The 26,162-nt window shown below is 35.6% G+C and overlaps 1 protein-coding gene across 14 annotated transcripts in view; it reads right to left on the reverse strand.

Moving 5' to 3' along the window:
- PEX5L (peroxisomal biogenesis factor 5 like) overlaps nt 1-26,162 on the reverse strand; it is a 203,524-nt gene that overhangs the window by 147,186 nt on the left and 30,176 nt on the right. For 3 of the 14 annotated variants that reach the window (XM_088794547.1, XM_088794543.1, XM_088794540.1), the window contains exon 2: nt 3,215-3,286. The exons of 6 other annotated variants lie outside the window; for them this stretch is intronic. In XM_088794547.1, coding sequence (XP_088650673.1) covers nt 3,215-3,286 — 72 coding nt within the window. Of the gene's footprint in view, nt 1-3,214; nt 3,287-4,795; nt 5,634-5,660; nt 5,909-26,162 lie in introns of those variants that run through there. 5 more of the 14 variants (XM_088794542.1, XM_088794538.1, XM_088794545.1 and 2 more) reach the window with 3 other exon arrangements.

The raw sequence follows: 26,162 nt of genomic DNA on the forward strand, positions 1-26,162 counted from the left end.
TCAGGAGAAAATATTTTAATACATAATAAAAATGGTCCAAAATATTCATTTAAAATTTCTCTTTTAATATTTATTCTGGAAAACCAAATATAGAATTAATTATAGATTATAATTTATATTTAATAACTACTTATATATGTAATCATATGACATATATAATAAACATATATATATTTTATGTCAAATGTCTAGATTTTAGAGGCACTAGGATTATTTTTTTTTACTTTTATTTTTTTGTTGGCACTAGGATTTTGATCCAATATGTTTCCTTTGATTACCTTCCTGGGTTTGGAGTTTAAAAACTCTTGGGATTTCCGGTAAAAAACATGGACTCTGATGCCAATGTGATACATTTATATTTAAATAATTATAAATGTGTGTGTATGTGTGTGGTTACATACAAAGGACACCTATTATTTTAGGACATCGACACTCATCTAAGAATTTTCTGGAATATTTTATATGCATTCCAAATGAACTTTGCCAATACAATTTCACAAAGAGGTACAATATTACCTTTTAAGCATAAAACCTTATACGTTTCCAAAATTACTTTTTCTTATGTAGAAATAACACAGAAGTCACCTTTTACTGTTTTGAATGTGGGCAGCCAGGGAGAAGAAAATTCACATACTCTGTGCTGCTTGTTATTAATTTGCTTATATAAGCAAAATTCTGGGCTTTCCGTGGAAGCACAAGTCTTGCAAATCACATGACTTACAAAATGGCATATAGCTTACACAGCGTCCGTGAGCTAGAGCTTCTGAATGACATGTGTAATGAGATTAGTAGAATTCTGCCCATCACAGCCTCCAGCTATTTTATTTAGCTTCCTTAGATTTTCTTTTGGCACCATTTACTGAAAGAGCTATTTGCAATTATGTGAAGGTTAACTAACAAATTTCTACCATGTTTCTGAAAAGATATAGGAAGAATACATTGAAACAAAGATTCCTTCCAAAATAGCATGTATACATATGTAATGTCTGAGAGGAAACAATGTTAAACAAATGTATTTTATACACATGAAAGCACGCATACCTTTAATGTTGATCTCAAACTCAGGAGGAATTTTTTGCAATGTTATAAAGACTAAGTAGAGTGTTTTCCCAAATATTTTACTTTCAGGTGTCAACGTTGTCATTGTTTCAACCTAGGATTTACTCACATCGACACTAGATAAACCTTCCCCAAAAGGAAGGATTACTCTTATAGCCAACAACCAACAACAGTGCCAAGTCATATTCATAAAGAAACATGTTTCTTTTGAAACATGTTTTGACATGAATGATCCAGCAAAGCTGGGTCCCTGCCAACTAGTGCCAACTGTCACAATGGCACTGGAGGAAACATGATAACTACAGAGGTAAACAATGACTGGGCAAGTAAAATTCCCCCTCATTTGATCCAGGTAAGGGAAGCATTATTTTCTGAAGAAGCAGAAAAGTTTGTTCTCTCTCTCATTTATTTGTTTGAGATTCCTTAACAATCAATTAAAATGTGTTTAGGTGCAACAACATAAATTTTGTGAAATGTACCATGAGATAAAAAGAACAATGACTCCCTTGGATTTTCCACTTTGAGGATCTCAATGTGTAATTTTATGTGTTCTGAGTCCCCAAATTTAATTAAAACAAAAAGTTTTAGAAAAAGAAAGAAAAGAAAAGCAACTTTGGGGGAGGATGATACTAAAGAAGTACAAAAAAGAGTGAGAGTTTACCTTCTACATGATTGAGAAATAAATTAAAAAACAACTTTTTGTTTTAATAGAGGATGTGTAGGCATATGTGTTCTCATAATATACACAACTATATTTTACTAGTTCATTCAGCAGGTGGGTCCAGTCCTTTGATCAGGATACCAGTCCACAGGCAGGATCTGTGGGAGATGGAGACCGCAGGCCCGAGGTAACTAATCTGGCTTAGTTAAAATGAGAGCTAATGGCTCCTTGGAGCACTCAGGCTCCTGCCCCACTTACCTTATTGACTAAACTGACAATTTGGCACTAAGTAGAAATACAGGGCCAACCCCCCACCAAGTATACTCAGGAGCCAGAGTGTAAAGATAAGGCAAGAAAAACTTGGGCCATAATTTGAGCGAAACCTGTAAAATCGACATATTCTGCACCTCCCACAGAGACACTTTATTTGGGCATCCCCCCCCACCCCCCGGAAGATCACTTTAGTTACCTCAGTTATTCCTGGTCGAACAGGCACGTCTCTAACTCAACTGTTTTGGGTTGCTATTTTCTGATGTTCAGTTTTTCCTTTGTTTCAGAAATATACACAATTGTTCCTTTAATGCAATCACCATGATGCAAAACCAACTGCACAATGAGGAAACTGTCCAAATTCAACTTGCCTTTCTGTAACTTGCTGACTGCTTTCTTTCTTAACCTCTTCATCTGCTCAGGTCCCTTTGAAATATTTCTTTATCTCCACCTGTGTTTACATGACCCTCAGATTCAGAATCAGTGCCACTTGTACATTAAATGGATGTGCAATTAGCTTGTCTCCCTGAAATTAACAAAGATGTTAAGGGATGATGCCAATTCAGTGGCTTGAGCTGGATACCTTCCATGACCTGGTATGTCATTGTTTATGGTCCGTTAAGCAGTTTTCATTTCACCTCATGGGCCCATGTAAAACCCAAGCTGAAATTACAAGCAGTACTACAGAATATTAAATAGCTTCATTTTGCTTTTTAAAAATCATCTCTAAATTACTGAAGAACTCCCTGAGAGACTCAATGGGACAATATATATATTTTAAACTTTTCAGGTTTTTAATGTCTTTTATCCCCCTTTCCTTAAATCATATTCATTATTTTATACATATACTAATGGTAGCATTTCTGATTTTCACAATAATATATTTCTGGTTCTTGTTTAAATCTTTTTTTCTAACCAAATTATCATTGCTGTTTTGATTCATTTTTCAAGTGGGGCTTTTGATTTCCCCAAAGTTCTCTTATCTTGTTCTGCTTTGTTTTTCATCATTCTTACATACAGAACATAACATGCTGACATGCAGAAGTCAGTGAATCAGAGGTATCAGAGAAGGAGGCTAGGCTTAGTTGCTCTGAAAATCTATCTTGTGCAGGCCTCCATTAGACAGGCTAATGCAACCTCCAGGGCAGGGCTGAATGCTAAAGGGCTTCAGCTGTCAAAAATCTACAGTGCAACGGTAGAAAATGTATGTAAGCATTCACTTACCTGCTTTTGATCAACAATTATTTCGAGGTCTTCATCACTGCTTAGTTTTCCATATCCTTTTTCTTTACTTTTCTTGTGAAAGAATAATTTTAAATGATCATTTAGTTTCTTTCCATTAATAATCTTAATTCCCACTTAATACTTTTTAAAGATAAAGTCTACTTAGCTTTGTTCACTAATCATCATACATCATTCTTTATGTCAGTCTTTCATGGACAACTGAAAATGTTTTTATCATTAAGCTGCTGGCTTATAATTATTCATGAAGTATTTTTTGCTTAGCCTCTCCCATCCAAATTACACCTTTAGTCCTTTTATGAATATTGTTATGCTTCTTTTCTCAATTCTGTAATTTCAGAAAAGATTCTTTAATACTTTAAGTAATTCCTTCAAAAATTGCTGCAAATTTTTCTTAAAAGATTGAAACTACATTTAGTAATACTATGCTTAAGTTTCAACTATTAAATGTTTTATTTTAATCCCTTATATATTTTTAAGAATAACATAAGTATTATGTAACTCAACAAATCCTCAGAGTTTCTACATTTGCTTATAAATCAGATGAAAACTAACCCTGGAAAAAAAACACCTCAGAAATAATTTTAATAAGGTAAAATAATTTCCAAAATTAATTAGTTTGAAAAGTTGGAAGAGTACAGACCATCTTTTAAAATTACTTTATTGGCATTTTGTCATCTTTCCCCTCCCCAATGACCACTCTCCATGTACCTCCCCCAATATAAAATATTCTAACGTTAGAAAAGGACGTAGATCATGACAACCATTTTGCTGGTATGCTATAGGAGAAAGATAATTTGTTTGAGTCTTTTTTATTTGTTTTTTCTGTTCTCCCAATGCACTGGTTGATGGGAATACCAGAAATGTCATGTTTCTTCACAATTTCAGAAATCAAAGTACCTCTGTGGAGGACCAGTAACAAAAGGAAAAGAAAAAAAAATTACTCTACAGTTAGCTTTAGTTCAAGGTTATTATTATTATTTTTAAAATCCTTGCTTTAGATATTAACTACATGAACTAGAATTAAGGGACTTAAATCTGATGTTTACACATACTGTGCCATATTAAGACCCGAATCATTGGGGGAAAAACTATATCCTTCCGCGAACATGACATAAAGCTGTTTTACACTGTGGGGCATGATTCTTGTCTGTTTTTACCCCTATATTTCAAAACCAGATTTCCACATTTCCTCCCCAAAAAACACACCTACCATTTTTTGTGTTTTTTTTCTGTAATAAAGAGATTTGTGAATCTTCAAGTATTAGAATGCATAAATAAAATCTGAATTCTCTATCATATATTAATGAAGTTGGCCACTTAGAACAGAACAGATGGTCACAGTATCTCTTTCTATTATTATTCTTGTCTTCATTTGAGGTTCCATTTCAGGATTAATGGAAAACAAAAAGAACAAGGTTGGTTTCAATCAAGCTGATTTCCTTCCTATCACTTAGCTTTTATATCCTTTTAGTCCACTGGTTGCCATAGGATATTGTCCAGAGACCCCTCTAATGCAAAACATTTAGAAATGCCTTTCTGAAAATTGATCTGTATACGTACCAAGTAGCTCATTTGCATGACCCGATTTCTGGACGAAAGGACATTAAGTAGAGATGGAATGTGGGTCCTTCCATCCATTTTACTGTCAGAAATCCCAGAATTCTTTGCACCAGCGGCAGTGGCTTCATTGCCAGAACTTGCTGACCAGAGAACCACAGATCTTGCCCAGCAACAGTATTTATAATGTATGACAATAATCGAAGTATCTCTGTATCATTGTCTTGACTTTGTAAACATTGTGAAAATTTTGGCTAGCAAAAGAAGTCATTGAAACAAAATTTTCTTCTTTTCTAAGTAATTTTTATCCAGGGAACTTCTATGTTCCCTGACTGCTATTCTAGCTTAATGCTTTACAAAAGCTCTATTATTAATTATATACGTTTTTCTATTTCATCCCACACATATAGACTACTCAGCCTCTTTGTCATAAAAGCTCTTAGTTTTCCCTTTTTAAGGCCCCACTCCAGATTTTCTTGTGATTAGCAAATCACTGCTAATTGATACAAAGCTTCAGCATTCACAGAACATAATTCAAGATTGCAATTTCTGCCAATAGCAAATTCCACCTTTCCAATTTAATCCCAACTCCTTATCTGATTTAGTAGTACATTTTCCTGGGAAGAAATTAAGTCAGGGAAGGAGATTATATCCCCAACTACTATGTTGGCATTTTCCAAAAGTGGGAGGAGGAATTTAGAGCACTGATTCTGCACTTAAATCCCTACTCTCCAAACAGCACACAACTATACACAGAGTCAGAATTCTTACAGTCTTACTCTAGCATTAAGCAATATTTTCTAGTTTACCCCACAACCCCAGGGGGATTAAACCTTTCTTAAACCATCATGGTTATTCGCTCACTTACTGCTTATTTCTAGTGCGAGCATAATCCTCTTTCAAGCACTCAGCTCCCACTTTGACTGCTTAGATCAGCCAGCCCAGGCAGGGATCTTCAGCTCTCCTCCCTCCTCCCAGCCGGGAATCCCTGTCTTCTAGCTATGCACTTTTGTCAAGTACAAAAAAGCAACTCCATAGCTTCTGCGTGGTCTTTCACATTAGCCAAAGGACTGAACTAGAAGGAGAAAGAAAGCTAACCTCTCCACTGTCCCAGCCTGCAGAGGCTGGGCTTCTGTGGGAGGGGAAGCCAGAGGGTGAGTACTTCCTGTGCCCCTCCCACCTCCCGGGCAGACACTGGAGCTGAGGATTTCAACCGAGGTATAAGGGTAGGCCTCTTTCCAGCTCAGCCTTAGCAAGCTGCCTGCTTATATTGGATTTTGTGCACAGCTCATGAAAGTGCAGCTAAAGAGAGAGCATTAGTACAGGTGGAGCTAAAGTGGTAAGGACTTTGAGGTGGGAAAAGTGAGGAAAGAGAGAAAGGAAATAGTCGTCATTTGCTGACAATGCCTCATGCTCTGTAAGAAGCTTTCAGCTCAAGATAAGTGTCCACTCTCTGAAACCTCAAACACAATAGCTCTCATCTTCCCCATACCATTTTGAATCCTTTCTGAGTAACTCATAGAAGAACTATCTAGTTCTTCATTAGTGCTGAGAACTTTAAATATCATTGTATCAGATCTGTAGTTTTCTTAATAACATTGAGCCTAACTGCTAACCTTTCCTTTCTGCAGACATTCCACCATCTCTCCTTTATCCTGTTTACCTCCTGCGCCCCACCCTGTCATTCTCTCCTCCACAAATGTAGAACAGAAAGGTAGTTTCAGTCACTTGAATTAAATAAACCATAAAACTTGGAAACTGTATAGGAAAAGAATATATGGCCACAGATACAGAATGTAGTATATAAGAAAATTTTGCAAGTGAGTAACAGCAGAACAACAACAAAATCTGATAGGACAGAGAACTGAAAAATGAAGCACCCTATGTTTAATTTTAGAATAAGATTTTATTGAAAAGTAAGAGTATTAATTAAAAGATACTAGTTGTCTTTGGGTTGAATTAAAAGGATTCTTCATACTCTTTAGGAATGGAATATATAAAGAAAATTTTAAAAGAAAAAAAAGAAACACATGATTTAGTTAATTGTACAAATTAGCCTCAATTGCAATTTTGGCCTAACTACAGATGTTACAATAAATGTAAAGGTTAAAGATTACATATACATATTTCAAAAATTTTTTTACTATTATTTATTCAATACTGCAATGAATGATACATAGTAGACATAAATTTATTAAAGCAAACGTTACATGAAGAGTATATAGACAAAAGAAAGAGACCTTCCTACTCTCTTCTTTGTGATTGTCAGTCTTCAGGTCCAATCTTCTCATTTTCCCTATCTTCAATCCCTTCTTCTCCACCACCTTCCTCCACACAGCCTGCAACATTGCTCAGTTTTCCCTGTCCTAAAAGATGATTTTTCTCACATCTGCTTTTCCCTAAAGGCATTATTAAATCTCATATCTCTTCACTGTCAAATTTGAAAGAGTGGTCCATGCATAGTAGCAACAGTTCCTTCCTTTCTCTTCACTTCTAAACCAATCACAATCAGGTTGCAATGTACTGTAATTGCATTATTGATAATCACCAATGGACTCCTAATTATCAAATTCTCTAACAGTCCTTTTTAGAGCTAATTGTATGAATTAGCTCCAAATGTAATTTGTGATTGACTATAGATGTTAAAATAAATGCCAATATTATTTCTTTCAGTGGTCAATTTTGTATCAAGTATTTTCAAAAATGTCTTTGCTGTTATTTACCCTACTATAGCTGTTAAATTGTGTTGCCACCAATTGAATAGAGTACCAATGAGAGGGAGAAGGAATTGGGAAAGGAGATGATGTGCTGAGAAGATACTTGCTGAGTTTGTGGTGTCTTTGGAAAGTTCATCCACATGGAGGGATCCAGTCGGCCATTTGGATAAACAGGGTTATATCTTAGAAGCAAGATAAGGGTGGGACATAAGGATTGCTGGGGATAATTAAAATTGCAGGAGTGGACAAGCTCATTAAGGAAGAAAACATAGAGACAGAGAGATAGGGACTAAGGCTGGAATCCTAGAGAATTGTTACATTTAGAAAATGGGCCAAAGAAAAGAACCCAGTGAAGGAGGCCCAATAGGAGTGGTCATAGGTGGAGGAGGAGAACCAGGAGAACACAATCAAAAGAAAAAGAGTTCTAGAGAGTGTCAGGTGCTGATGAAAGGTTAAGTAAGGATGTGAACTGCAAAGTTGCATTGTATTTGGCATTTTGGAAGTCATCAAGGACTAGGAATAAAATAACTAGTAAAGATGGAACCAAGATTAGAGTAAATTAATGAATACATTGGCAGTAAGGGAGTGTGATAGTGAGAGCGGACTTGTTTTCCCTTAGGAAAGCTTGAATAAAAAGGGGAAGATGGAACAACTTGTTAAGATGGTAGATCTCATTGAAGTCAAAAAGAAAAGCAAAAGAAAAAGGGAGCAAGAAAGCTAGAGGAAAGACAAAAAATACAGGAAAAGAATGCTGGGAAAGTTCCTATAGTTCCCTCCCCGACCCCTGCCCTTGTGTAACATGTTGCGTATGTTTATAGTTCAAGAAGAAACGAGTAAAGACAGTGAAAATGTAGATACCAGAGGTGGGGGGCGGGGTGGGTAACTCAGGAAGCAAGAAAGTAAGATCAATTTGGAGAAAAACTGCATGTCTCTCTTTTAAAATTTATAACTATGTGATATATATTTGTAGAAGAAAAATCTGGAAGGATAGATACCAAACATTAAAAGTCCTTTTCTCTGGGAGATGGAATTATGCATGATCTATGTGTTCTTTTTGTACTTGGGACTACTTTTTGAAATAAATAAATGAATTTCTTTTATAATAAAAAAAGTAAACAAAATGTGTTTGCTTGAGAGATCCATAAAATGGCCATGGAATAGACTCATTTTAAGTCTACTTTGCAGAAAAATGACTGGGTCAAGGAAGGTTTTACCCTTTCTTTATTATGTTTCTGGAGGAATAAAAGCTTGTGTTTTTTTAAATGTGGATATTCATGCTACAGTTATTGCTTATGTCCCTTGTGGCAAACATGAAAAAATAGTGGAGTGAATGTTTTATTGCATTTAATATGCCCCTTTCCTCTTGACTCTTCCTTATAATATTAAGCTTCTCAGTTCTTTGACATAATTTTGGTCCCATGTCTCTTCTCTGTTTTAAATACCCACAGTGTCAGCACAGCCACAGACATCACTGCTGTGGGAGCCAAAGAAACAATGAACAGTGAAGACAGGAAATAAGGGAGAAGGAGGAGTTTCTCCAGTAAGACCTGGAATAAGAGCTTGAGAGTTTCTCCTTGTTTAGGACGTGAGCTTGGACAGAACTTTTAAATAGAAAGTAACCACCTTACCAACTGAAAGGACAATTTTCAGATCTTTTATTTTTTCTTACATACAGAGAAAATGAACTTTCTAAAGGAAAAATGTCATCATTACAAAGAATCACTTACAGAGGGACTTGTTAAGTCTGGCACTTTTCAAGAACTATTCTTTTTTTCTTTTTAAGAGAATCACAATTGTGTTTTCCCCTCCAACTGTGATCATGTTATAGTAAAACCAAATAGCCACAGGATGCAATTTTTCAGTTTTGGGTCAAGCATGAGCAAACATAACATATGGCACTCAAGCTCAGTTCTAAAGGTATATTGCTGGGTGAAAAAAGAAATATAAGGACAACAAATATGTTGATGTATTTTAAACCATGTTTTAGGGCATATGCATATGTCCAGATATTTAGTAATTTTTATTTTATTTTAAGGCTAAATCTAATCAGGAAAATAGATATTCCAGTTACTTACTAGTCGGATAATAAAATGGCAATGACGCACAATACAATTTTCACTATCGCGTCACTGTCCCTCCTCAATGCTGGCTTTCCTATCTTTAGGGTTCCACTGGGTCTGTAGGAGAATACCCTGAAGAGTTTATAAAGCTTCTTAAAGGTAGTTTCTATTTTCCAAGTTTTCTAAAGATGAAATTTCTCCAACATAACTATCCATTAAAATTAATCTATGTTGTTGTGCAGTGACATTTTCTTTGCATACAAATTCATTATTAGATATGCACCTTCTTATGTCTTTTCCAATATTTTATCATGAAAAGTTTCAAACATACTGCAAAGTTAACAGAATTTTATAGTGAGCACCTGTATACTTACTACCTAGATTCTACCACTAACATTTTATTATACTTGCCTTTTTGCATATCCATCCATCTTCAGTGATATATTTTTATAGTATAGTACACATTGTCACATTTCTACACATTTTTTTCTTCCACGGTTTATTTTATTTATACTTTTAAAACTCAGAAATGCAAAACCATTGGTTCAGTAAGCTTCCAAAATAAGAGCACTACAAATTCAGGATTTGTTCCCCTACAGCTTTCATGTGAAAAGCAAATCAGTGAACTACATTTCTAGCATTGAGCACTCGTGATAGGTCCTAACACTTGGATTAGGGCAGAGGATTTCTGATCAAAGGGCTGGGATTTTTATGGTTCTCAGTCAAAAGCAAGTGATCAAACAACTCAACTTTTTGAGACAAATCCATGGTGTGATAGGCAGTTCCAGTTGATATTAACCACCATGTCCTCAATTTCAAATCCTTTGATCATCACTGTTTCCTGCAAACAACTTCACTTTACTCTGGACTATATAATAATTATTCACCTTGGGTACATACAACAAAAGTAGCAAGCCTCAGGACAGGGCTAGAATAACTAATGGCTTCCTAGAGATAGAGAGGTTACATGTGCTCTAAAGAACAGTAGTTGGGTGGTTTCTTGAGATTAAGTAGGCAGAAAACAAAAATTAAACTTGAAATTTCAGTTATGTCAGATTCAGCAATGTTCCACATTACTTGGAGGACAATACGTAAACTATTCTTAACCTTCCCTCACTCCCAAACAAAACCACATTGAAAGAAAAAAAAAACAAACGAAAAACAATGTCTTTCTTAACAGGAAAATTCTGAGTCCAATTCTTTCATCTGGAAAGTTCTTGTCTCTACATAAATAATTTTCTCATTTCCCCTAGACCTGGCTCTTGAAGCTGTAACTTCAGTGGTATAGCATGCAATGACTGATACATAAAAGTTGTTTTCTGTCTGCTGAAGACAATAATGATTGAAAAGTGATATATTTTAATCTATGAGATTTCTTGGCATTACTTGGTCTTGGTGCTATTTCCAAGGCAAGCTGTAACTAGTAAGCATTTTCATTTGGCAGTTTTACCAGTGACCACTCAAATAGCAGTTCAGGAGTGGTTATTGTTGTAAGACAGGTAAGGAGCCTGAGAGAACTAACATTATTTTGGATCCCCAAATAGTAAATGAACACTAACATAAAAAAGTCCCCCTTTCCCCACAAAAAATAATAAAAGGGTAAACTGTGTATTCTATATGTTTGCTGCTTGAGGAATGCAGAAAATAATCTACAAGTATTTAGAACGAAAACTATTGATGTTCTGCTTTGATTTCCATTGACTTGATTCTTATTTTCATAATGTGTTGGCCCTACAAGATGGCGGATGAAACTGTGTTACTCCATCTCAAACACAGGTGTGCTTATCATTGGTCTCTCCAGTGGCTCCTTTGCCCTCCAACTGGCAGCTACCACACTGGCATTGCACACTTGCTGTTGACTTCCTTTATAATAACTAATCTGGACATGATGATTTTATGCCACTGAGAGATAAAACAGTGACTTTTGTACTTTAATAAAATGGAAAGAAAAAAAAAAAAGCTTCTGTAAGCATCCTGTTTCCCAACTATATTATGCCTTTATTTTCTTACCTTCTCTAAACTCACACATTGCTTTGACATTCTGACACATGCTTGAAAAAAATTTGTCTATGAGATTTTGTTTCTGACTAGAGTTAACCCAAAATTTGTGTACTGGCCATAAAAATCTATGCAAAAGGTTAAAAGTTGTTTACCATTAAGCTTAAAAGTGGTTCACCATTAAGATCCATCTATATGACTGATTGACTTATAACCAGTTTTTTATTGTGGCTCAAATCATTTTAGAAGATTTTTTTCTCATGTGAATCTAAATACGGCCACGACAGCTTAAAATAAATTTTTCCTGTCCTGAGAGTGACAGGTTTGCTGGAGGTATAGCTCATGGCTCGCCCCTTGGGCTCTCCCCCACAGCCGGATCACCTCAGGAATCCTAAGTCAACATCAAAATTCTCATCATTTCTCCATCAGTCTCCTTATGGCTTCTTTGCTTCATCCTTTTTGTCCCATGACTTATAACTTCACCAATGACAACATTACAGGTAAGACAAGGCAATCCTTAGAGGGTGGGCAGGTCTGAGTTCCTATCCATCTTCTTCATGGATAAAGGCTTCTGGGCAACTGCGCACCGAGGGAGCTTTCCTAAGCTGCAGGATTTATAGGCGCAAGAAAAATCTGGGCCACAGACAGCTCATTTGTTCACTAGACAGGTGACAGTTAAAAGATTAAAACAGCAGAGTCCAGAGGACACGCAGCCAATCACATGCACTGCTTTACGACAGACATCAACTAGTACTTTGCTTGATAAAGAAAGTATCACTGCTAACATGGGGGCAAATACAGTGAAAGGCAAAGTTTAAACAATTTCATTTATATAAAGTATTGTCGCCAACCACCCGAGCTCATATATTCTTTGAATCCTTGGCTCTAGTAGAAAGGGGTTTGATGTCTGAAAACTGTGTATTTGAGTCAGGAAGGCAAAACTTTTTAATTTGAAAAGATGCAAGGTCGAGTGTATGACAATGTTGGACACTCAAGTGCTTGATGAGTTTGCTCAGGCAAAATGGTATCAGTTTAGAACTATGGTTGCTTCATATTGATGCGTGGTCACCCTTTTAGCACGAGCGATGCTAGATTCACTCAATATGGTTATGTGTTACTATCACAAAATGAATAAAAGGTAGTGGATTACTTCTGACATTTTCAGCAAATGTGGCATCCATTACTGGCAAAAATAGCACAAATGCATTCAAATACATACGGCTTTTTTTGCCCTTTGTTCATTTTTATAGGAAATTCCATATGACTTAATCAGCTGACAAATGGTCTTCAAAAAATAAACAACTATAAAACCTCCCTTGTTTGGTGATGAGGTAAGGAATAGAGGGAGCTTTTTGAATATGGTAATTTTATTTTTCCTTGGCATGAGTATGGAGCACATTCATTTTATTCTTGTACTTTAAGCATTTTATGTATTTTATACTTTAAATAAAAGTGTATTACTAATATTTTATTTTTATACACTCTATAGATTCAAACAATAGGTATACTTTTTTTTTTATCACAAAAAGACTTGGGTGTCGTGTATAAAGTGATAATGACACAGATGTTGCCATAGCTTTGGTTTACTTCACCACTACACTGTGAGCTTCTTGAGGTCAGGGGCTGTGCCATTCATTCATTCTCTAAATGTTTTTGATCACCTCCTAAGAATGTGCTGAATTCTGGCGCTCTAGAGCTTACTAGGTAGGTGTGGTCCCTGCTCTCAGAAGGCTGATACCTACTGGGAAAGGGAGGTAATTAAACAAGCGATCACACAAACATGAGGCGCCTATGACAGAAGAGTCTGGGGAAGTGAAGGAAGCTGTGGGACTTCCCTTTGTGTCAAGGTTTGAATTGGGATCCTATGGTAAGTAGAAGCCATCTGGAGGGAGCAGAGAGGCTGGTCTGTGTGTGGGCTTGGGGAGTAGGTATGATACAGAGGGAACCAGAGGTGAGAGATGCAGGGTCCTCTAACCTATGAGAGGAGGAGTGTGTGTCTAGAGCAGGGCTGGGGCTTGGGGAAGTGATCCCAGAGAAGGCTGGAGAAGAAGGCAGAGTCTTGACAATCATGTCTCTGTGTTGAGGGCACCGTGGAGCCACTGTGGGGTTTGAAGCAGAAGAGTGATATTATCAAATCTGTACTTTAGGATGCCCACTCTGGCTAAAGTGAGGGGAATGGATCGGAGGGAAGAAGACTGGAGGCCGGGAGAACCACTGGGGGCTACTGAAGTATTGAGTTGTGACGGACCCGGAGCCTGTTTAAACGTAGCTTGAGATAGCTGAGTGCACACCGATTTCATTATGAAATGCTTAATTCATCACTTTGTATATGATGAGATTACTTTTCAATACTGGCTACTAAAAGTATCCCTATTTCCTGTCGTCAGGAATTAAATTAGCAGAGAATGGGCCTACAACAGACACGTTCTAAGCACTCACTTAACTTAGTAATATGTAAAATTATTTTAGGAAAAATTCAATGAAACAAAAAACTTCTGAGACAGAGATAACATATTTAACATAGAAAAAAAAAAATTGCTCTTAGTGAAGGGTATGTATTTTTGTACTCTGTGAAATCCTAAAGCAGTATCGAAACTTTTCTTGTTTCTTGCCATTTGACAAAACAAAGGGAGTCTGTTTAAAAAAATACAATGTGAGATTGTTCAGTGCTGCAGAACATCTGAAAGGATTTATTGTGATTTTTGGAAATCAACACCAGGCATTCCTTATGCAAACCTAAGAACTGAACTGCCCAGGGAGTATAAAATATTGAAAAGGAATGCATTTACTCAAGTGTTTGGGATATCATCAAAGCTAACGTGTTTTTAAGAGAATTGCGATGGCATATTTAGAGCTTGTTTAAAAAAAGAAAAACACATACAGTTGCTTCCATTGCATTTCACTTGTTTTTAACTTGTCAAAAGAAATTTCATATGACTTAATCAGCTGATAAATGGATATTCAGCTACAGGTAAGCAAATCTCAGAGCTCCAGAATGGACTTCTTTCTACAAGACCACAGCATCCCAGTGAGTATAGAGGTTTTCTTCCACCTGCAATTCGAATCTTTGCATTTTTCCTTTGTTTCCCCCAAATCTCAGATGCTGTTATTAGGGAGGTCATCACAAAATTTTAAACAGATGATAGGAAAGACTTCTTGAACAATACAGAGCAGCGGTTTCCAGTGATGAAGAGCATGAAGCTCCTATGAACTTGAGAGCCCTGTGAGGGTCCTTTGAAGACTCCTTGTGATCTCTGATGAACACCCCAAAGTGGATAATATATTGATAATATAGTACTGAGAGACAGAAGAATGGCTGATGCTCAATTACTTTAAATACGTCTTTGGAAGTACATTAACACAGAATCTTTAAAAAACTCCTGTACTTTTGTAAAATCCTTCTGGGTAGGTGAGTTGAGGGCGTTTTAAAGAGAGATGAGGCAAGGCTTTAGTAAGGAACAGCTGAACTGCCATGGACAGTACCATGCCCCAAATGGACAAAGCTTTTTAAAATTATAAAAGCAGCAGTTTCTCATTATAAGAAACACTAAAATTTTTTTTTTAAAGTACACAACTGTGCCTACCGTGTTGCCCCGAAAATAAGACCTATCTAGACCATGAGCTCTAATGTGTCTTTTGGAGCAAAAATTAGTATAAGACCCGGTATTATATCATATATCATATCATATCATATCATATCATATCATATCATATCATCATATCATATCATATTATATTATACCTTGTTTTATATATTATATAAGACCCGGTCTTATATTATAGTAAAATAAGACCGGGTCTTATATTAATTTTTGCTCCAAAAGATGCATTAGAGCTAGGTCTTATTTTCGGGGAAACACAGTATCACATTGTTGGTGCTTAGTAAATATTTAATAAAATACTTTTGCTTTATAGCAAAAAGGAAAAGAATAATTACTTCCATTATCCCTAACCCCTCTTATTCTCTTTTTAGCACTCTTATTTTCTAATTGATGCTATTCCAAACAAGTGTTTATAAACAGACATACACATATACGTATGTATGTATAAATATATATATCTTTATGACATAAATGTGATTGCTATATAAATACTGCAGTACTCTTTTTACTCAACAATACATTGTAAATATCTTCTCATGTTAACACATATCCGTATCTACCTTACATGTCCAAGTTCACCTTACAGTAACATGTTTTTGTTGAGAAAGTTTAAGAAACCCTGGAAAACCATTAGAATGAAGAATGTTCTTAACATTTAAGAGAATGCTAGTACGTGAGTGCTGTCTGAAAAACCCTGGTGGCTTCCAATATTCTTCCAAGTGGTCTGCAAAGTTAAAACCATGTTCATAATAGTCCTGAGGTGTTATTTACCTTTTTTGCTGTGTTCACATTTGCATTGATAATGCAACAACAACAGTGGGTAAAAGTTAGTATCTTAGCATGCAATTAGGTGGCGGCACCAAACTGTACTAGTTGAGAACTGAACTGGTCACATTAAAATAAATGTAATAACCATAATTACATGAAAAAATGACAAACAGACATTTTTAAACTTGTGGACCTGGCATTTTTTTCCCCCTTGAAAACAAATGAAGAGAGCCTCTCGTTTCAAAGAAAATGACCAACAGTATTTTTTGCCAAAATTCAAGCTCGCAATGACAGAATTTTGGAAAATTTGTATCTGCCATTGTGAGTTTGATAATTTCCCAATAGTTTAAGATGTTTCTGATGAGATAAATTATATTAATGATGTATTTTTGATATTGTATAATGAAGTATGACAGCATTTGAAAGATGTGAATAATCTCAGTGAACTAATGTTTTCCAAATAACCAAGAGTTAAAGATCCTCAAAGAGTAAGGAAAACCCATGGATTTTAATGTAAAAAGTACACAAAGTTCACGGATACTGCATCAGCTTTCACACTGCTACTAAATGTTAAGAAATAACATCTGTCAAGTTTCGGTGTAGTATCAAAAATATCTGTAATTATTTGAAAAGGCTATTAAAATACTCTTCCTTTCCTAACTATGTATTTGTGAGAAGACAAATTTTTCTTCTTATATTTCAACCAAAAAAATATTGCAACAGATTAAATGCAGATGCAGATACGAGAATTCAATTTTCTTCTATTAAATTCTTCTATTTAAGAGATTTACAAAAATGTAAAACAATGCCACATTTCTCACTAAAATTTCTATTTTTTTGAAAATAAGTTGTTTTCAAAAATAAAAATGTTATTGGTGTTAGCACGCAATGAGTATTTTATTGCTATTTTTCAATGAATTTTAAGTACATCGTTAAAATTTTCCTTAGTTTTCTTTCCTGCCAATAGTTAAATGCCAATAGATATAATCTATACAAGAGCTCTTTAGGGTCTTTAATGTTGTTTAAGAGTATAGAAAAGTGCTGAGACAAAAGTTCGAAAACTACTGTTACACTAGAAAGAATGTAAACTTGTTCTGAGGTGGTAGAACAATATGTCCTTAAAACTTAATTTTCATTTTCCCTGTTTCTAATAATGATAAACAAAGTCAATTTATCTTTTTTAGATTCTGGTGGAAAATCCCATAATAGACCATGTCAAAAATTATCCAATTAGTCTTATGATAAATTGCATATGTATTAGTTAGTATATATCTGAGTTATATTTAATGATTATAGCTTTGGAGTTTATAAATACTTATACAAAGGTTACATCCTTTACTTTTCCTAGGTATTATTCTCCTTATTTATAGCTGAAGAAATGAATTCTAGGAGAAAAAAAGTGCTTTGTCCAGAAAGCGCTAGGACACAGAATCAAATTCAGGTCGCCTGACCTTATGTTTCTGCACTCTTTTTTCATCTTTTGATGGAGAAATATAGTCTTTTGGTTATTATCAGCATGGACTATGCACTTCAGCCCTAGTACAATACAAATGAGGGTGGGGTATAGACATATCTTTTGGATTTGGTAAAGGATCCTGACGTCTCTGAGCCTATTTCTTCTGCCTATACATAAGGATTGTGGGAAATAATATATGCCAAGGCATGTATATATTAGTTCCTGTTATTAATATTTATCCTACTTAGCATGACAGTGTAACCCTGCACAAGGCCAAAGTATCTTGGGTTTCACCCAATGCTTAGGTCAAATATGAAAGGACTCAGTCCATAAGATAACAATAGATGAGTGGCATTTTAAAAAAGCTTCAGAACAATTACCAGCCTGAACAACAGGAGTGCAGCCTTTTCCAGGCTAGAGGTCAGAGATGATTATAGATACACTGTTGACTCTGTGTTCAAATTTAGAGGTGACCAAAGAGGTCAATATCTCATTCTTCTGCTTGCCAGGCCTCGTCCAACCCAGCTTTGAGGGGCCGCTGGACATCACCACCTTTAATGGCTTCGTCCCTGTCCCCACCTTGGGCTGCTGGAGCCACATAAAAAGCCTCGAGAATCCAGGCAAGGCCATCCAACCTTAGCTTTGTAGATGTTTTTCTCTACGTTTTCTAGTTTTTGGTCCTGGTGGCTTCACATCTGGAACTTCTGTCCGCCCTGTCCACCGAGTCCCTTCAGAATGATACACATGTGGGCAGCCCACTGGGATCTTGATTACTGCCTCTCTGGGCCCTTTCTCCCTCATCCCAGTCCCACTTTGGTTGCACACAAGGCAACATGCTTCTGACCCAGGCTTCTGGGACCATCTTTCAGAGACAGGAGGATTCAGCACTAGGGCTAAAAAGAACTTCCACAGTGTGAAAGCACGCGTCAGGCTTCCCCGTGGCTTCTGCAGAGCCCTTCAACTACACGATGTTCAGGAGGGATACTGGGTGTGGAAGCAGAAGATGAGCCAAGTTGTGGCAGTTAAAGGAGACAAGAGTTTCTGGAGGAAGTAGTTTTTTAGCAGAGGGATATTAATGGTGTTAATTTAGCTGGTTTTGTACGTTGATCCCAACATAGTCCGTGCACATACTGATACCTAACAAGGTAATAATGATAACAGCTAGCACTCATAGCAACAATTGTGTGTGTGTGTGTGTGTGTGTGTGTGTGTGTGTGTGTGTAACTTTTTGCAACAGTAATAAAATGAGAATGACCCATTAAAATTTTTAATTTGTTATATAGTAAATTTACCTTGGGGAGGATGGCTTATTATTCACTAGAATGAAGATTTTATATATGTTATCTCATTTAATTATCATAATTATACCATGAGTTTATATCTTTCCTAGTTTTCAAATGAGGAAATGGAAAGCCCTAAAGGTTTAGGATTTTTTTCCCCAGGGTCATGTCCAAAGTCACATAACCTATAAGTAGCAGAGCAGATTTAGAATTTAAGATTTTCTGACCAATCCAAATCTGAGCTTTTCAGCTCAGCCCTCTTTCTCCAGCATATTTCCATTTGATTGAAAGTTGGAATGACAATGCAAAAATGCATGTTTGATTAAGTAGAAAAAGAAAAAAACATTCAAGAAAAGTCAACAGCCTTTCAGTGCTTTTTTCAGACAAACATCCAGCTCAAAGACATATATAGTTGAGATATGAGAGGTCTCTGAGGCCAGACTGCTTGGCTTAAAGCCAGCTCTGCCATGTATTAGCTGAATGGATTTGAACAAGTTATTTAACTCCTCTATGCCTAAGTTTTCTCACTTGAGAATAATAACAGAACCTATATCCTTGAATCGTTGAGGGAAAAAATTAATTAATACATGCACATTGCTTAGAACAGTGCTTGACATAATTAATACACTAAATAAATATTAGCTATTATACACTGATATCTTTTCCTCCCTACCTCCTCCCTCTCTCCCTCATTCCCCTCCTCCCTCCTTCCCGCTTCCCTAGCAACTTCTCTTCCTTCCCTCCTCTAACAGGTTCAGTTGACAGTGTGTAACCACTAAGCAATCTTTCTAGCAAGATGGTGAGACTCACCAAAGGTGGCTCAGAAACTCAATCTTGAAGTTAATTTTTTTTTTAACTGGGATTTAAAAATAGAACCTGGTGAGAAGCAATTCTTGCTGCGTCAACTTTTAGAATGCTGTACTGAGAAAACCTAAGCAGACTTTATTTTAAGAAGACCCTGAATGGCTTAGCTGCAGTTCATGGATACATCAGAACATCCCTTGACAGTTTGATTTCCTGTGAACCTAAAACCAAATGACATGAAGTGTTCTGGCCTGACCATCCCCCAACCCCCTCATAAAAAGCCAACTAAACCGAACTTAGACTGCTGTCAGTAAGTAGAGCAGCGAGCACCCCAGCAGCGAGTGCTTTGCTGCTGACCCCTTTGAAGTTCATCTCTTTGGCAAATCTTTGAACACAAACCAGATTTTTTACAGTATGTTTCAGAAATGGTGCAAAATATTAAGGATACAGAAAAAGAATGACTACAGATGGTTGATTTGGAATGTAGGTAGAGAAGGACTTTGGTCTGGGTTGACATCTGGGTCCTAGCCTTGTTTTTATCATTTTTTGTTGTTTCAGAGGGTCAGTTATCTTAATGCTTTGGAGCTCAGTTTTTCCATTTTCAAAATAGGGGTTTGTACTAGATAATCTTTAATGTTAATTCTATGATTTCTTCTTAAACTCTTGGGAAGTCAGTTAATTAGCAATTTTGTAGTGATTAAGAAAGAGGACAACTGTTAATTAAAAAAAGAAGCTAAGACTCAAAAAATAGAACATTCATTCAAATACCAAGGAGGATTTAGTGCCTTCTTCAATCTGCTATGTATACTTCCTTCATATCTGTCAACCGATATTTCTTAATAACCAACTGAAAGGACTGCAACAAACTTAAGTTTCCATTCTAATGCAACATATAGAAGTAATCGAAAATGTATGTGAAAATATTTTTCTCAAGAAGAAATATGTTGGTGCTCAGTCTCTTTAAGTGCAACACCTGTTCAGGGAAACTAATCAGGCAACAAGGTATTGAATTCACTGAAGGGAGTGAAAAAGTGGAGACACAATGTAGTTGGGAGCTGAATCCCAGGTAATGGCCTTAAAAACTGTATCAGCAAAAGGAATGGAATTGCCAATGTTTGGCGGGGAGTTGTTGATATGTTGATATAGAAATAAACTCGGATGTATATTCTTTGTGCTACATTGAAAGACTCTTTACTGAAAAATCAGTAAGATGCTACTATCAAGATAAAACTTTAAAAGACAAGCATACACATGTGTCACAAAGAATGGAGGACGGACTTGGAATCCTTTTTATGGCACTGGCCTTGGAATTGACAGAATTCACTGGCATTTTTTGCACAGGCCTCCTAGGAAATCAGCGGAACTCAGTGACACTGACAAGACTAATGCCACGGAACAGAACTAGGCTGCCTGGCTCATCCACGACAGGCAGCCAGGGACCATAGCTTGTAATTGCCTTGTCTGTCCTACCAGCACCAATGACAGTTTATGATAAAGAGCAGGCATCCAGTACATAGTAAAAGTTAATTATTTGGTGGATAAAGATCAGCATACCTCCATTCTAGCTTAAGTAACACTGTTGTACCAATGAACCCAACTGAATTAATCCAAACCAGTTCTGTTATCGTCTCCATCATAATACTAATAAAAGTTATTTAAATTTTGAAAAAAATGCATTCAAATTTGTTAAATTAAGTAGAACAGTTATGCTATTTCATATGCTAACATTAATGTTAAAGATGAAATAATTAAATCAAAATTAATAAAAAGTAGATAATGTATGTTCTTAAGAATAGATCCCATAATATTTTTCTTTGGGTTCATAAATTCAACTAAGAGATGTACACCTCTCTCTGCCCTCACTTACCTATTTCTTTCCTTCTATTTATCATGCTCCTAATATGTCCCAGTCATTGTACAACACTCAGGAGACACAGAAATAAATTAGGCAGTGCCCTATTCTTCAGAATGTCACTATCTAGATAAAACTATTTCCCCAAATTTCCCATTTCACTTTATTGTCAAGAGATTTTCCATAGTCATTACAGATATGTTTCTGGTGATTATGATTTTTTTAAAGTGCAACCAAATTAATTTTAAAATTGCAATTAAGCACATAGATTGTGTTTGACATTATAACAATGTAAAATTTAACTTTAAACTTCTGTAATGTTTAGACCTATATACTACATGCAGTATAAAATATTGTAAATGTTTTATGTTTGAATAGCATATTAATATTTACAAAGTTCTTTTATTCATCTGTTTAATACTTATTGAACACTTGCGGTCATTTTGTTCTCATGATAACCCTATGAGGTAATAATAATATTTATTGTTTATGATGAGTCAAGATATTTTAAGTGTTTTACATATATTTATTCACCTAGTTCTCACCAAAACTATACAAGAACTTTATCACTTTCATAGTACAAGGAGGAAACTGAGGAAAAAGAGGTTAAATAGCTTTCCCAAGGAAGAGCCAGGGTTTGAATCTGTATGAAAGCCCAGGTCTCACTCCAGAGACTCTCATACAATTGGTCGGGGGTGAGCTTAGGCATCAGCATTACCTTAAAAAACTAATCATTTAAAAACACTCCTCAGGTGATTCCAATGTCCAGCTAAAGGTTAAAAACACCATGAATAAAGCCAGTGTCCCCTACTAAGCAGTGGTTTAAGGTCACATAACCAGCTGAAGACAGAGCCTGTCATCCAGGATAGTGTTCTGCCTACTTTATCGGGATTAAAGATCTCTTCAAGGCTTCCGCTTGGTGGTTAGCATAATTATCATGCATGGTAGGTACTCAATAAGTGTTTGTCATGCAGATGAGAAAAATCAATCCCTGTGTGTTTATCAAACACTGATTTTATGCCAGAGCTGGAGGAGGTAAAACAGGAGATGCAATGGCAGTGTAACAAATGGTTCCTACTCATAAGGAAGTACTGAAATCCTCACTGATTATTATTTAAATAAGTAAAATTTCCAAAAGTGAAGCAACTAAAGTACAAGTACTAAACTATGTGGAGGAGACAATAAATGCACAAGAAAGTCCACAATGGTTCAGAAGTATGTGGGATGGAAGTGTTTGAGAAGACTTCATGAAATATTTGATTCTTGACCTGACTCTTAAGTGGTGAAAAAAAAAAAGTTAAAAGAGTGTATCATCATGTCTTTTGGGTTAGGATAGCATTAAAAAACAAACAAACAAAAACCAAAAAAACACCTTGTTATTATAATAGCAATACAAGCTTATTGTAGAAAATATTAGTAAGACAAAGAAAGAAATAAAAATTAATAAAACCATCACCCAGAGCTCACTGTTCACATTGTGGTGTATGCTCTTCCAGAGATTATGTAAGTATTTGTTCCTTTAATTTTTATTTCCCTGACTACTAGTGAATTTAAACATATTATTCATAAGTTTGTCAGCAATTTGTGTAAGTTCTCCAGTGAAATGCCTACTCATATCTTTTGCCCATTTTCCTTTTTTTAGAGACTTTCTTTTAGAGCAGATTTGAATTCATGACACTAAGAGGAATATACAGAGATTTCTCATATATCTGCTCCCACACATATGCATGTGAGCTTCCGCCATTATCAACATCACTTACCAGAGTGGTACATTTGTTACCAAGGATAAACCTACATTGGCACATTATCATCCGAAGTCCACAGTTTATGTTAGGGCTCACTCTTGGTGTTGTCCATTCTATGGTTTGGACAAATGTATGATGATATATGTCCAGAATTATAATATCATAAATAATATTTCCACTGCCCTAAAAATCCTCTGTGCTCTGCCTCTTCATCTTTCTGTGCCTTCTCTCCACTGCCCCCTGTAACCATTGATCTTTTTATTGTCTTCATAGTTTTGCCTTTTCCAGATGTTGCATAGTTGGAATCACACAGTAGCCTTTTAAGATTGACTTTTTAATTTTTTTTTTAACTTAGTGATACGCATTTAAGTTTCCTCTATGTCTTTTTGTGGCTTGATGATTCCTTTCTTTTCAGTACTGAGTAAGGCTGCATTGGGTGGCTGTACCACAGTTTATCCATCACCTATTGAAGAACATCTTGGTTGCTTTCAAGTTTTAGCAATTGAAGGAAGCTGCCATAAACATCCATATGAAGGTTTTAGTGTGGATGTAAATTTTCAACTCCTTTGGGTTAATACTAGGAGTGCGATTACTGGATTGTATGGTAAGAGTAGGTTTCGTTTTGTAAGAAATCATCAAACTGTCTTCTAAAGTGGCTGTACCATTTTGCATTCTCTCCAGCAATGTGTGAGTTCCTATTACTCCACATCCTTGCCAGCATTTGATGTTGTCAGCATTCCAGAGTTTGGCCATTATAATAGGTGAGCAGTAGTATCTCATTGTTTTAATTTGAATTTCCCTGATGAGAGAGGAGATGGAGGATCTTTTCATATGCTTATTTGCCATCTGTGTATTTTCTTTGGTGAGGCATTTGGCTCATTTTTTAATCAAATTGTTTGTTTGCTTATTGTTGAGTTTTAAGAGTTTTTTGTATATTTTGGGTAACAGTCTTTTATCAGATGTGTCTTTTGCAAATATTTTCTCCCAGTCTATGGCTCCTTCTAATTCTCTTGACATTGCCTCTTGCAAAGCAGAAGTTTTTAATTTTAATGAAATCCAGCTTATCAATTATTTCTGATATTGTCCATTTTTCTATTGTTTTTGATAAATGCATAAATGATAAAAAGGGGATCATACTGTATATATCATTTTATAACTTGCCTTTTTATTTAACATATCATGAGCTCCCTTCCTGTAAATACATGTACTTTCACAATATCATTTTCAATGGTTGTACAGTGCTACATAGTTTATCACTAACAGAGGACATTTTATTGTTTCATTGAACTTTGTTGTTGTCATTGCTCATAAAGTAAGGCTTCAGGCCTTATCCTTGGAGCTGAACCTATGTGTACATCCTTTGGAGAGAGGTCGATAAATAATATTAGTTACATTTATTTTTTATTGTGCTCTTAAGCAATGATCTATGAATGTGATTTGAAAACAGTAAGTTTTAATCATTTTAAATTAAATATTTTAAGCATAGATATTATATACAAATGCAACTTGACGTAAATGCTTTAATGGGATCATAGCATGTGTTATTTTTATAGTCTAGTCTTTGTTTTGTTTTGTTTTGCTTGCCTATTCCTCCTGCTTCCCAATATAGTCTTATCACCTAATACAGACTCTGTCAACTCATTCATAATGTAAGATGTTTTTTCTCTATTTTAACCATAGTCATAGTCAAACATACATATTTGTCGGTAAATACATTTAATCCTGTACATATATACACTAGCTAGGGTTGCCAATGTTTTACAAAAAAATATGGTATTATACTTCTTTGTGTCTTGTTTTCATCTCTCACAATGATACCTCATATGCAATCACCTAACATTTTATTTAACGCTTGCATATTATTCTAGGTATGGATGTGCATGATTTTTTAAACATTTTTAATGAGCAGTGGCTTGGTTTCCTTTTTACCCCCAACTGAACAATGCTGCAGTTAGCATCCTTGTCTATATTCCCCTAGGCTCTGGTTGTTTTCGTTCTATAGGACAGATTCCTAGGAGTGGGATTGCTAGGTGGGGGAATGTAAATACTTTTAATTTTGTAATTGTTTAAAAATGTTGTTAGATTATCAGTATTATATAAATTATACCTTTCCTCAATCCTTGAGAGCAATAAGCATTAATTGCTTTAAAAAATTTTTCTTGGTCTGGTGGTTGTAAAGTAGTTATTGCATTTTCATTGCATTTCCCTATTAGTTAATTTGAACATTTTTTCATGTTTTTTGAACACTTGAAGTTTCTCTCCTAGAAGACTCCCATCTGTATCCTTTCCTCAGTCTTGAACTGGGTTGTTGGTCCATTTATTGACAATTTGTGAGAACTTTCTGCATAGTATGGGTATAAACCCTTTGTTAGTGGTGTTGCAACTTTTTTTCCAAACCTATATTTTTCTATCAATATGACCCTTTTTGTACATATCCTTAAGCTTCCATCAACAAGTATATACACTTCAGTTTCAATTGCTGCTAGAAACTCAGCTGCCCTAGAACTGTGGAGACACCAACTAACACAGTATTTTACAAGAAAAGACTGAGATAATGGCAAACATAATAAAATTCTTCCTTTCAGATAAATTTGACAAGTATAGTTAATAATCTCACTGAATCAGGAAACAATTGCAATAGCAATAAAGAATGTCTCCTAAAGACCTAAATTATCTTATATTTTCATAGCATGTTAAATCTGGAGGGGATCTTAAATATTATCTTTAAATAAATCCTCATTCATTTCACAGGCTAGGAAACTATGATAGATGAGACAAAAGAGTTTCTCTTTTCAAACAGAAAAGAGTGATATAAATCTAATCCATTCTGGGTTATTAACGGAGATGTAAACTGACACAATTCAGGTGGGGATTTGCAGCCTGGCTTCAAATATCCTATTGAGACTTTTCTAAATACAGCCAGAAGCCTTAGCAGCTCAGTAAACAAGTTGATTCAGAAAACTCAATCTCCAATGGGAGCTTAGCTCACTCTATTCTATCATGTGAAACATAGAAAACATTCTGTGTCTTAATCCATTATTAGACAATCTGTATTACGCCCATGCTTATGTGTTACCGAATGAGGAGT

The sequence above is a fragment of the Rhinolophus sinicus genome, chromosome 17 (genome assembly GCF_057876585.1).
Source record: "Rhinolophus sinicus isolate RSI-liver-muscle chromosome 17, RSI-T2T, whole genome shotgun sequence".
Taxonomy (NCBI): Eukaryota; Metazoa; Chordata; class Mammalia; order Chiroptera; family Rhinolophidae; genus Rhinolophus; species Rhinolophus sinicus.